At 43.8% G+C, this 13,434-nt stretch overlaps 1 protein-coding gene across 1 annotated transcript; it reads right to left on the bottom strand.

Annotated features, from left to right (window-relative positions):
* Window positions 1–147: 147 nt before the first annotated feature.
* Window positions 148–11,687, bottom strand: PLA2G5 (phospholipase A2 group V). The gene is made up of 4 exons (XM_079920755.1): window positions 11,405–11,687; window positions 10,067–10,211; window positions 1,079–1,185; window positions 148–371 (listed from the first exon to the last, which is right to left on the bottom strand). The coding sequence occupies exons 1-4, from the start codon at window positions 11,544–11,546 to the stop codon at window positions 247–249; spliced, it is 519 nt and encodes a 172-aa protein (XP_079776881.1). The 5' UTR covers window positions 11,547–11,687; the 3' UTR covers window positions 148–246.
* Between the last annotated feature and the right edge of the window lie 1,747 nt (window positions 11,688–13,434).

Raw genomic sequence — 13,434 nt, 5'->3', positions numbered from 1 at the left:
GAGCGGCTGATCTCACAAGTGGAGGCCGGGGACCCTGACCTTGCCAAGTCTAATGACCAGAGTCACGCTCCTGGAACTCTGGAGGATGAAGTGTGGCTGTGGGCCTCCTCCGAGCCCCGTGGAACATCAAGAAAGAATGAGGTCCCAGACCTGGGAGCCTCTCTGGGGATTCCAGCAGAGTGGGTAAGCTCTGTGCTGTAGGAGAGGGTGTAAGAATCTTGGTCCAGGAGGAGCTCACTGAGGCGACTAGATGCAGAGGAAGTTGGGAAAGTATTGATAAAGAGGGTTGTAGCTCCTCATGTTTCTTTTCAGGCAGTAGACGAAATGCCGGTCACAGGCGCAGAGCTGCATCTGGCAGAGGGACCCACGTCCTGCAAACAGGACACCAAATGCAGGATGAGGAAGAAGAGATGCTCTGTGACACTGACTCTGGACTTGCTTCAGTCCGGACTTGCTGCTAGCCTGAGCAGACTCCCCAGTCTCCTTCCTGCCCTCAGTCTAACGTGGGAGGCACAGCATCTACACTGGGGGTGCAAAACCTGATGGAAGAGGCACAGCTGCTGCCCAGGGCGAGGTTTCAGCTGAGGGAGACACAACTCCTGCCCTCAGGGAGTCCCCAGTCTGATGGAGGACACGCATTCCCTCCCCATCAGACTGGGAGCTCTCCGTCTGGTGATGGAGACAGCCCTGTCTCTGGAGGAACTTCAGTTCTCAGAGAGGAGACACCATCCCCAGATTTAGCTTTGAACTCAGAAGGACCTGAGCTTGAATCCCGACTCTAGCTGTGTGCACTGGCAAGCCTTTGAGTCTGTTTCCTCATCTGTAAAGTGGGGACACTAAAGCCACCCCACAGCGAGCAAAAGGACATATGGAAAGCACTTGACTCCTAATACATGCTGAGTCTAAGATGTTTCCGCCCGCCCCCTAGAGGTCAGATACAGCTGCAATAATTCTGCCCCTGTTGCCCCCATCTCTGCCCCACCAAGATATAGACTGGCTGACCTCTTGGGGCACCTGACCTCAGAGGCAGCAGGGACCCAGGCTCTTCCAGTGGCCTGAATGGAAGCCCCAGCCTTACCACAGGTGACCAGGCCGCATGCAATTCTGTATCTGTACACCTGTGTCAAGGCATTGCAGCCTTTTTTCTCCAGCCGCGCGTAGCAGCGGTCATGCATCCAACAGCACCTGTCAATGCAAGAGATTTAGATCCTAAGCAGAATGGGCCTGTCCCCTGAGCAGAGGCCATCATGGTTGGTGAGATCTGACCAAGACAGAATCTCATAATATGGCTGAGTCCTTCCTGCTCTTCCATTAAGTCTGTCCCACACATGTACCAGTTCACGGACCAGCTCTTTCCTCCTGGGCACACGGTGAGACTACATTTCCCAGCCCCCCTTGCAGGTACGTGTGGTCACATGACGAGGCTGGCACCCTGGAAAATGTACAGCACTTCTAGACCTACCCATAAAAATCTCCCACTCTAGGAGACCTTCAAGATGGCGGATGAGTAAGACATGGAGATCACCTTCCTCCCCACAGATACATCAGAAATACATCTACATGTGGAACAACTCCTACAGAACACCTACTGAACGCTGACAGAAGACCTCACACTTCTCAAAAGGGAAAAGACACCCTCAGGAGACCTACACACAGAGGTGGGGCCAAATCCAAAGCTGAACCCCAGGATCTGTGCAAACAAAGAAGAGAAAGGGAAATCTCTCCCAGCAGCCTCAGGAGCAGTGATTAAATCTCCACAATCAACCTGATGTACGCTGCATCTGTGGAATACCTGAAGAGACAACGAATCATCCCAAAATTGAGGCGGTGGACTTTGGGAGCAACTGTAGACTTGGGGTTTGCTTCCTGCATCTAATTTGTTTCTGGTTTTATGTTTATCTTAGTTTAGCATTTAGAGTTTATTACTATTGGTAGATTTCTTTATTGATTCGGTTGCTCTCTTCCTTTTTTATATATATATATATTTTTCATATATATATATATTTTTTTCCTTTTTCTCTTTTTGTGAGTGTGTATGTATATGCTTCTTTGTGTGATTTTGTCTGTATAGCTTTGTTTTGACCATTTGTCCTATGGTTCTGTCTGTTTTTGTTTTTTGGGTTTTTTTTAGTATAGTTTTTAGCGCTTGTTATAATTTGTGGATTTCTTTTTTGGTTTCGTTGCTCTCTTCTTTCTTTCTTTTTTTTATTATTTTTTATTTTTAATAATTTTTTTATTTTAATAACTTTTTAATTTTTTTTTTCTCCCTTTTCTTCTGAGTCGTGTGGCTGATAGGGTCTTGGTGCTCTGGCTGGGTGTCAGGCCTGTGCCTCTGAGGTGGGAGAGCCAAGTTCAGGACATTGGTCCACCAGAGACCTTCCAGCTCCACATAATATCAGACAGCGAGAGCTCTCCCAGAGATCTCCATCTCAAAGCTAAGACCCAGCTCCACTGAACAACCAGCAATCTACAGTACTGGACACCTTTTGCCAAACAACTAGCAAGACAGGAACACAACCTCACCCATTGGCAGAGAGGCTACCAAAAATCATAATAAGGTCACAGACACCCCAAAACACACCACCAGACGTGGTCCTGCCCACCAGTAAGACAAGATCCAGCCTCATCCACCAGAACACACGCACCAGTCTCCTCCACCAGGAAGCCTACACAACACACTGAACCAATCTTAGCCACTGGGGGCAGACACCAAAAACATGGGAACTACAAACCTGCAGCCTGTGAAAAGGAGACCCCAAACACAGTAAGTTAAGCAAAATGAGAAGACAGAAAAACACACAGCAGATGAAGGAGCAAGGTAAAAACCCACCAGACCAAACAAATGAAGAGGAAATAGGCAGTCTACCTGAAAAAGAATTCAGAGTAATGATAGTAAAGATAACAGAAATTTTGGAAATAGAATAGAGAAAATACAAGAAACGTTTAACAAGGACCTAGAAGAACTAAAGAGCAAACACACGATGATGAACAGCACAATAAATGAAATTAAAAATTCTCTGGAAAGAATCAATAGCAGAATAACTGAGGCAGAAGAACAGATAAGTGACCTGGAAGATAAAATAGTGGAAATAACTACCACAGAGCAGAATAAACAAAAAAGAATGAAAAGAATTGAGGGCAGTCTCAGAGACCTCTGGGACAACATTAAATGCACCAACATTTGAAGTATAGGGGTCCCAGAAGAAGAAGAGAAAAAGAAACGGACTGAGAAAATATTTGAACAGATTATAGTCGAAAACTTCCCTAATATGGGAAAGGAAATAGTCAATCGAGTCCAGGAAGGGCAGAGAGTCCCATATAGGATAAATCCAAGGAGAAACATGCCAAGACACATATTAATCAAACTATCAAAAACTAAATACAAAGAAAAAATATTAAAAGCAGCAAGGGAAAAACAACAAATAACATACAAGGGAATCCCCAGAAGGTTAACAGATGCTCTTTCAGCAGAAACTCTGCAAGCCAGAAGGGAGTGGCAGGATATTTAAAGTGATGAAAGGGAAAAACCTACAACCAAGATTACTCTACCCAGCAAGGATCTCATTCAGATTCAATGGAGAAATCAAAAGCTTTACAAAGCTACGAGAATTCAGCACCACCAAACCAGCCTTACAACAAATGCTAAAGGAACTTCTCTAAGTGGGAAACACAAGAGAAGGGCAAGACCTACAATAACAAACCCAAAACAATTAAGAAAATGGTAATAGGAACATACATATTGATAACTACCTTAAATGTAAATCAATTAAATGCTCCAACCAAAAGACATAGACTGGCTGAATGAATACAAACACAAGACCCAAATATATGCTGTCTACAAGAGACCTAGGAACACATACAGACTGAAAGTGAGGGTATGGAAAAAGATATTGCATGCAAATAGAAATCAAAAGAAAGCTGGAGGGCTTCCCTGGTGGCGCAGTGGTTGAGAGTCTGCCTGCCAATGCAGGGGACATGGGTTTGTATCCCGGTCCGGGAAGATCCCACATGCTGAGGAGCGGCTGGGCCCGTGAGCCATGGCCGCTGAGCCTGTACGTCTGGAGCCTGTGCTCTGCAACAGGAGAGGCCACAACAGTGAGAGGCCCGCGTACCGCAAAAAAAAAAAAAGAAAGCTGGAGTAGCAATTCTCATATCAGACAAAATAGATTTTAAAATGAAGACTATTACAAGAGACAAAGAATGACACTACATAATGATCAAGGGATCAATCCAAGAAGAAGATATAACAATTGTAAATATTTATGCACCCAACATAGGAACACATCAATACATAAAGCAAACGTTAACAGCCATAAAAGGGGGAATCAACAGTAACACAATCATAGTAGGGGACTTTAACACCCCACTTTCACCAATGGACAGATCATCCAAAATGAAAATAAATAAGGAAACACAAGCTTTAAATGTACATTAAACAAGATGGACTTAATTGATATATATAGGACATTCCATCCAAAACCAACAGAATACACTTTCATCTCAAGTGCTCATGGAACATTCTCCAGGATAGATCATATCTTGGGTCACGAATCAAGCCTTGGTAGATTTAAGAAAATTGAAATCGTATCAAGTACCTTTTCTGACCATAATGCTATGAGACTAGATATCAGTTAGAGGAAAAAAATCTGTAAAAAATACAAACACGTGGAGGCCAAACAATACACTACTAAATAACCAAGAGATCACTGAAGAAATCAAAGAGAAAATTTTAAAAACCTAGAAACACATGACAATGAAAACACGATGACCCAAAACTTATGGGATGCAGCAAAAGCAGTTCTAAGTGGAAGTTTATAGCAATAAAATCCTACTTCAAGAAACAAGAAACATCTCAAATAAACAACTTAACCCTACACCTAAAGCAATTAGAGAAAGAAGAACAAAAACCCCCCTAAGTTAGCAGAAGGAAAGAAATCATAAAGATCAGATCAGAAATAAATGAAAAAGAAATGAAGGAAACAATGGCAAAGATCAATAAAGCTAAAAGCTGGTTCTTTGAGAAGATAAACAAAATTGATAAACCATTAGCCAGACTCATCAAGAAAAAAAGGGAGAAGATTCAAATCAATAGAATTGGAAATGAAAAAGGAGAAGTAACAACCGACTCTGCAGAAATACAAAGGATAATGAGAGATTACTATAAGAAACTCTATGCCAATAAAATGGACAAACTGGAAGAAATGGACAAATTCTTAGAAAAGCACAACCTTCCAAGTCTGAACCAGGAAGAAATAGAAAATATAAACAGACAAATCACAAGCACTGAAATTGAGACTGTGATTAAAAATCTTCCAACAAACAAAAGCCCAGGACCAGATGGCTTCACAGGTGAATTCTGTCAAACATTAAGAGAAGAGCTAACACTTATCCTTCTCAAACTCTTCCAAAATATAGCAGAGGGAGGAACACTCCCAAACTCATTCTCTGAGGCCACCATCACCCTGGTACCAAAACCAGACAAAGATGTCACAAAGAAAGAAAACTACAGGCAATATCACTGATGAACATAAATGCAACAATCCTCAATACAAGCAAACAGAATCCATTAAAAGGATCATACACCATGATCAAGTGGGGATTATCCCAGGAATGCAAGTATTCTTCAATATACGCAATTCAATCAATGTGGTACACCATATTAACAAAGTGAAGGAGAAAAACCATATGATCATCTCCATAGATGCAGAAAAAGCTTTTGACAAATTCAACACCCATTTACGATAAAATCCCTCCAGAAAGTAGGCAGAGAGGGAGCTTACCTCAACATAATAAAGGCCAGATATGACAAACCCACAGCCAACATCATCCTCAATGGTGAAAAACTGAAACCATTTCCTCTAAGATCAGGAAGAAGAGAAGGTTGTCCACTCCCACCACTATTATTCAACATAGTTTTGGAAGCTTTAGCCACGTCAATGAGAGAAGAAAAAGAAATAAAAGGAATCCAAATCAGAAAAGAAGAAGTAAAGCTGTCACTGTTTGCAGATGACATAATACTATACATAGGGAATCCTAAAGATGCTACCAGAAAACTGCTAGAACTAATTAATGAATCTGGTAAAGTAGCGGGATACAAAATTAATGCACAGAAATCTCTGGCATTCCTATACACTAATGATGAAAAATCTGAAAGAGAAATTAAGGAAACACTCCCATTTACCATCACAACAAAAAGAATAAAATACCTAGGAATAAACCTACCTAAGGAGACAAAAGACCTGTATGCAGAAAACTATAAGACACTGATGGAAGAAATTAAAGATGATACAAACCAATGGAGAGATACACCATGTTCTTGGATTGGAAGAATCAACGTTGTGAAAATGACTATACTACCCAAAGCAATCTACAGATTCAGTGCAATCCCTATCAAACTACCAATGGCATTTTTCACAGAACTAGAATAAAAAATTTCACAATTTGTATGGAAACACAAAATACCCCGAATAGCCAAAGCAATCTTGAGAAAGAAAAACGGGCTGGAGGAATCAGGCTCCCAGACTTCAGTCTGTACTACAAAGCTACAGTGATCAAGACAGTATGGTACTGGCACAAAAACAGAAATATAGATCAATGGAACAGGATAGAAAGCCCAGAGATAAACCCATGCACATATGGTCACCTTATTTTTGGTAAAGGAGGCAAGAATATACAATGGAGAAAAGACAGCCTCTTCAATAACTGGTGCTGGGAAAACTGAACAGCTACATGTAAAACAATGAAATTAGAACACTACCTAACACCATACGCAAAAATAAACTCAAAATGGATTAAAGACCTAAATGTAAGGCCAGACACTATAAAACTCTTTGAGGAAAACCTAAGCAGAACACTCTATTACATAAATCACAGCAAGATCCTTTTTGACCCACCTCCTAGAGAAACGGAAATAAAAACAAAAATAAACAAATGGGACCTAATGAAACAAAAGCTTTTGTATAGCAAAGGAAGGCATAAACAAGACGAAAAGACAACCCTCAGAATGGGAGAAAATATTTGCAAATGAAGCAATTGACAAAGGATTGAACTCTAAAATTTACAAGCAGCTCATGCAGCTCAATATCAAAAAAACAAAAACCCAATCCAAAAATGGGCAGAAGACCTAAAAAGACATTTCTCCAAAGAAGGTATACAGATTGCCAACAAACACATGAAAGAATGCTCAACATCATTAATCATTAGAGAAATGTAAATCAAAACTACAATGAGGTATCACCTCACACCAGTCAGAATGGCCATCATCAAAAAATCTACAAACAATAAATGCTGGAGAGGGTGTGGAGAAAAGGGAACCCTCTTGCTCTGTTGGTGGGAATGTAAATTGATACAGCCACTATGGAGAACAGTATGGAGCTTCCTTAAAAAACTAAAAATAGAACTACCATATGACCCAGCAATCCCACTGCTGGGCATATACCCCGAGAAAACCATAATTCAAAATGAGTCATGTACCAAAATGTTCATTGCAGCTCTATTTACAATAGCCAGGACATGGAAGCAACCTAAGTGTCCATCAACAGATGAATGGCTAAAGAAGATGTGGCACATATATACAATGGAATATTACTCAGCCATAAAAAGAAACGAAACTGAGTTGTTTGTGGTGAGGTGGATGGACCTAGAGTCTGTCATACAGAGTGAAGTAAGTCAGAAAGAGAAAAACAAATACCATATGCTAACACATATATATGGAATCTAAAAAAATAAAAATATAAAAAATGGTTCTGAAGAATCTAGGGGTAGGACAGAAATAAAGACGCAGACATAGAGAATGGACTTGAGGACACAGGGAGGGGGAAGGTTAAGCTGGGACAAAGTGAGAGAGTGGCATGGACTTATATATACTATCAAATGTAAAATAGATAGCTAGTGGGAAGTAGCCACGTAGCACAGGGAGATCAGCTCAGGGCTCTGTGACCATGTAGAGGCATGGGATGGGGAGGGTGGGAGGGAGACGCAAGAGGGAGGAGATATGGGGATATATGTATAGCTGATTCACTTTGTTATAAAGCAGAAACTAACACACCATTGTAAAGCAATTATGCTCCAATAAAGATGTTAAAAAAAAATTCCCACTCTGTCCTCCACTCTCTCTCTCTCCATCTCAGCTGGATGGAGATGACCCAGCCAAGGACTCTGAGGCCATGGGGAAAGTCACGAGACAGGAGAAACCTGGGTCCTGGAATTGATATGTGATTCACATGGTCAAATGAGCAAAAACTAAACTTCAATTGTGATAGCTGTGGGCAACTGCATTTTTTAAAATTTAGATTTACAGAAAAATTGAGAAGATTGTACCAAATGCTTCCTCTTACCCCACACCCAGTTTCCCCTATTATCAACACTTTTTATGAGTATAATATGTTTGTTACGGCTAACAAACCAATACTGATACATTATTAAATAAATGTTAACTAATTAAATAATAATATATCACTATTGATTCATGAATTGTAAAAGTCCATAATTTCTTTAGATTTTCTTAGTTTTTACCTAAATGTTCTTTTCTATTCCAAGATCCAGTGATGGACACCATGTTACATGTATTTGTCCCGTCTCTTTAGGCTCCTCTTGCCTGTGGCAGTCTGTCACACTTTCCTTGCTTTTGATGACCTTGACAATTCTGAGGAATGGTGGTCAAGTCTTTTGTAGGATGCTCTCCCACTGGGATTTCTTTGATGTTTTTGTCATGATGAGATGGGTTATGGGTTTATTTTGCTGCCCATGTTGTTCCAGTTTTGGCCATTAGGGGGCTCTCCCAGTTGGCTCCTGTGCTCTTTGACATATTCCTATCAACGAGGGGTTTGGTTTGGGTTTGTTTTGTTCGAGCCCTTCCTTAATTTGGGGCACTACAAAAAGCTCCAGGTTCATCGTGTATATTTCCTGCCCTTGTCCTAGGATCAGCCATCTCTCCAAGGAGCCTTGGTTCCTCTTATTGGAGAATGGTGTCAGAAACCAGGTCTGGGCACTAGGTGCTGCTTCTTGCTTCTGGGGTATTGTTTCTTTTAGGGCCTCTCAGACGACAGAGCAAAAAAAATATGTGTCTATATTAACCCACGTAATTACACATATCTCTACATATTTTTATATGTAACCATCTGCATCTATATACAGCTAACTAGGAGTTTATACTGAAGTCTCCAACTCTAATCCATTATCACATAGATCATTCTAGCTTCCTGTCCCTGCTTGTCTGGTCTGTAAACTCCCACTCCAGCAGCGACAAGCTTGGCTCCAACCATCTGCCCTCCATTTGTTTAAGCCCCTCATCCCCTTATACGTGTCTAGCTGTATAAGAATTGTTAACCCAGCAGATTGTATTTTTCAAAGAGCAATCTCTCCCATCTCACATGTTCTTCTAGAACATTGCCACTTCCCAATCAAGAGGTGGAAACTAGGCCCCCTCTCTCTTAGAGCCTTTGTGACTGCCTTGATGAAGAGAACAGTGGAAGTGACACAGTAGAATTTCTGATGCTGGATCACAAAAACACCATGCTCTTTTGTCATGCCGTTCTGGAACACTCACGCTTGAAACCCAAGAGGCACCGTGCTGTGAGGAAGTCCAGACAACCTTAGAGAGGCTTAAGTGAGAGGAACTGAGGCCCCTGGCCCACAGCCTCAGCTGACCTCCCAGCCAGCAAACAGCAACAACTTGCCAGCCATAGGAGTAATCATTCTAGAAAGCAGATCGCCCAGCCTCAGCGGAGCGGCCCAAGCCGAAGCCAGGTGGAGAAGAGACAAGCCATCCCGCCAGGCCCTGCCCAAGTGGCAGAATCTTAGCAAAATAAGGGGTTGTCATCGCTTTAGGCTACTACATTTTGGGGTGGTTTGTTATGTAGTGATAGATCAACTGATATATTAGGCACTGAGATTCAGGGAGTTACTAGATGTATCTTGGGCAAGTCAGTTAACCTCTCTAAGACTCAGTTTTCTTATCTATAAAATGGTGCTTTAATACTCATCTTTCAGAATTGATATCGAATTAGATGAGATAATGTGGATACAGAGCCTGGAGCATAAAGGGCAGTTATGACAATTAACTCACCAATCAGTACAATCCTTGGGGGTTCCTTGACCCCCCCAGCCGCAGTAACAGCCGTAGAAGCCATAGCTCATCAGGGCGGGCTTCCTAGTCACCTTCTCAATCATCACCTTCAGCTGCAGCAAGCTCCCTGGGACAGCAGGCACACCTGAAAGACAGCCCAGGCAGACCCGCTCCAGGCCCACTTTCCCACGTGCTCCCTCCCTTTCTTTCACCTTGAGGCTCGGAGGGACCAATGTGTCCCTTTTTTATCCTCCCCATTCATGGGAGAGGGATGAGAAGCGTGAGGGCAAACAGAGAAGGGATTAGAAGTTTGGACGTGGATGATCCCAGCTCTGCCACTAATTCACAGTATGATGTTGAATAGGTCACTTCATCTCTCAGAGCCTCAGTTTCCTCATCTGCAAAATGCGGGAGCGGGGGGGACCTAAAATGAACGCCTACCTTTTGGAGATGTCATGAGGGTTGAAAAAAGATAAAGTATGTAAATTTCTAGCACAGTGACAGACACATAGTAAGTGACCAAGAAATGTTCAGGATAATGAATATCGTATCAGTATGAAGCAGGCAGACAGGCACTTCCTGTCTCTCCTGATGATACACCCGTCCCTCCCCGCGGTTGACACCATCTGGAACGGGAGGCACAGAATCTTAGAGCAGTGTGGGACCCGTAGAGATCACTGGAGGCAGCTCCCTCATCTTACAGTTGGGCAACTGTAGCTCAGAGGGGAAGGTGACTTGCCCAGGGTTTTGCAGGGAGCCAGAGGCACTCTCCCACTCTCCCTGCAGTCTCCAGGGATCTGCCAAGGCATCAGTAGGACAGCCTGTCAGAGGTTGTGTACATGGTGACGGGGCTGCAGGGGAGGCCTAAAGCCAGGCTCCCCCCACGCTGGGCAGTTCCCTCCAGCTGGGAGGTGGCAGCAGGTGGGACATGTAGAAAACCTGGACAGGCCTGAGCAGAGAATGCCCAGGAATTGTGGAATGGAATATTTATATAAGGATCTTGTGTTGTGATAGTTTTACCGTATTTTATTTGGCATCAAAGTAAAAAAATCTGCCTCCCATGTCTACAAGCCCCATGTCTTCCACATGGCACAATCTTTCCATATCCCCCCCTAGAATCCTGCAGCAGTCCAACCGGTCGACTATTATTCTGTGTCACAGATAAGGAGACAGAGGCTCGGAGAGCCCAAGGCTCTTGCTGAAATCGACATGGTCAGGGTAGGGCCAGGATTCAAAATCAGGTCGCCAGGACTTCCAAGACTGGTCTCCTTTCCACTACCCTACTGTTCCTGTGGGGTGAAAGGTCAAAAGTTCAGAGATCTCAGGGCAAGCACTTACTACAAGCCAGGAACCAAGCCAGTGTGAGGAGGCCCTTCATCTCCAGGGTTCTGGAAAAGAAAACACAGCCCATGACATGTCGATCGGGAGAGGCCCTCATGGCCCATTCAGACCCACTCCTGGCTGGGGAGGGCCACTCCATGGCCCACCAGGCCCCACCCTCTCAAGTTGGGCAGTAAACAGGCAACAGCAGCTGAAAAAATGAGGCAAAAACCTCAAGGAGTTGACCCAAGGGGTCCCTGGGAGGAGAGGGGCACCCTGGGTCGTTGTCCCCATTAGAGATGGGAGAGAATTTTCCCATGGCAAATACCCCCAACACAATCGCTCCTTCCTGAAAATTCTTTTTCAATTATATTTTACAGCTGTGTTGGTATAAAAACAATCCAGGCTGGATTCATTCTTATACGTTCATTATATTATATTATTTTTTCTCCTGATTTTAAAAGAATTTAAAATTAAAACATTTTCATGGGCCCCAGGCACCATGTCTACCTACAAAAATAAGTCAACCCTGGGTACTCACAACAGCTCTGAAGGGTAGGTGTCCTTGTTCTGTAGGGGAGCAAAATTTGAACGCCAAAGTGTGTCTCTTTGGCATAAGGATTAATTTAGGCTGATGAATTTTAAGAAACAGAAGATTAGGGGAGTCTTTCTTTTTACCTCTCCCTTAGCTCCCTTAAGAATTTAGAGAAAGGTTCTGTTCCCGGCACAGAACTATTATAGAGGTATCTGTAAGGAATACGGGAATAGCTGTGGCTGGAGAAATTTGACAGGGCCTAGAAACCAGAGTCGACCCTGTGTTCCACAGTCTCTGCAGGCCCAGCAAACATTTGCATAACAAACATCCGCTTTTCCAACTCTATGTGAATTGCCTTCCTCCCCTTTGAAGTCCCAAACCCCTACCCCCAACATCCTCTCTGGTCTTTAGCAGGAGATCGTATTTAAGATAAGGGCTTGGGCCATTTTGGTGAGTTCCTTAGTTTTCCTGGATCTCTCCCATGTGTACGGGTTACTAAACTTTTGTTTGATTTTCTCCTGTTAGTGTATCTCATGTGGATTTAATTCTTAGACCAGCCAAGAGAACTTAGAAGGGTAGAAAATGTCTTCCTCCCCAACAGTTCTCATTTTGCCAGTGCAGAAATGGAGGCTCAGAGAGCTCAAACAACCTGCCAGAAGTTACGCAGCTGATAAAAAGTGGAGGTGACGTTCAAACCCAAGCCTGGCGCGTCGCTCACTGCCCCATACATCCTCCCTCCCTAGAGGGATGTGTTCCCCTCTGAGCGGAGCGGGCTAGGGTCCTTCACATGCTCTATCCCATGGGCCTGGAGGCCCCAGCTTCCCTCCCCAGCATCTACCTTTGACAAACGCATGAATCACTAGCCGCAAGTCCAAAACAATCACACCCAGAAGGCAAGGGAAATTCCTTATGTCTCGGGCCAGTGATGGATTCTAACTTGGCCTCTTAGGAGTTCCTTACCAGTGGCTGCCTGCTTCCCTTTCCTCTCTGGATCCCAAAGTCCTTGTTCACCCAGAGCTGCTCAGCTGACCTATAGTCTGCCAGGATTCCACTCCGATGCCCTGCTGTCTCTGATCCCTGAGTTCCGTGGTCACTCTGCCAGAGCTCTGCCCCGGGCCCTGGTACCTCCTGTGGCCTGGCTCCAAACACACAACCTCCAGCTCCCCAGGGCTCCCAGCAGCTGGGCTGGCCTCTCCATGCCATCCTTTGTCCAGCAGCTCCTCTGAGTTCCAAGAACATTCCTGAGGGTTCTGTCCGCCCACAGCCTCCGCTCTGAGGGCTCTAAACAGACAAGGAAAATGACCCTAGACCTTACCCTTCCAAGCCAATCTTCCTCACTGCTTCCTGGAGCTGTGACAGGAGGAGGACACCAGCTACCATGTACTGGGCACCTAAGACATGCCAGACACCGTCCACTGTCTCCTTAAACCTGCAAACGACCCTAACACGTGGGTACTGTGAAACCTGCTGGCAGTGTCTGCCCTTTAACAGGCATTTATTGAAAGAGAGAATA

This window comes from Stenella coeruleoalba (genome assembly GCF_951394435.1).
Source record: "Stenella coeruleoalba genome assembly, chromosome: 1".
Classification (NCBI taxonomy): domain Eukaryota; kingdom Metazoa; phylum Chordata; class Mammalia; order Artiodactyla; family Delphinidae; genus Stenella; species Stenella coeruleoalba.
This window is presented reverse-complemented; position numbering and strand designations above follow the sequence as displayed.

Excerpts from the sequence above, each read along its gene's own strand:
- PLA2G5 (XM_079920755.1), bottom strand. The coding sequence starts at position 11,546 with ATGGAGTGGCCCTCCCCAGCCAGGAGTGGGTCTGAATGGGCCATGAGG. Across the intron at positions 10,212-11,404 it reads GGCTTGGTTCCTGGCTTGTA|GTGTGCCTGCTGTCCCAGGG; the intron begins GTAAGTGCTTGC and ends GCTGTCTTTCAG. Across the intron at positions 372-1,078 it reads ATGCGGCCTGGTCACCTGTG|GACGTGGGTCCCTCTGCCAG; the intron begins GTAAGGCTGGGG and ends TCCTGTTTGCAG.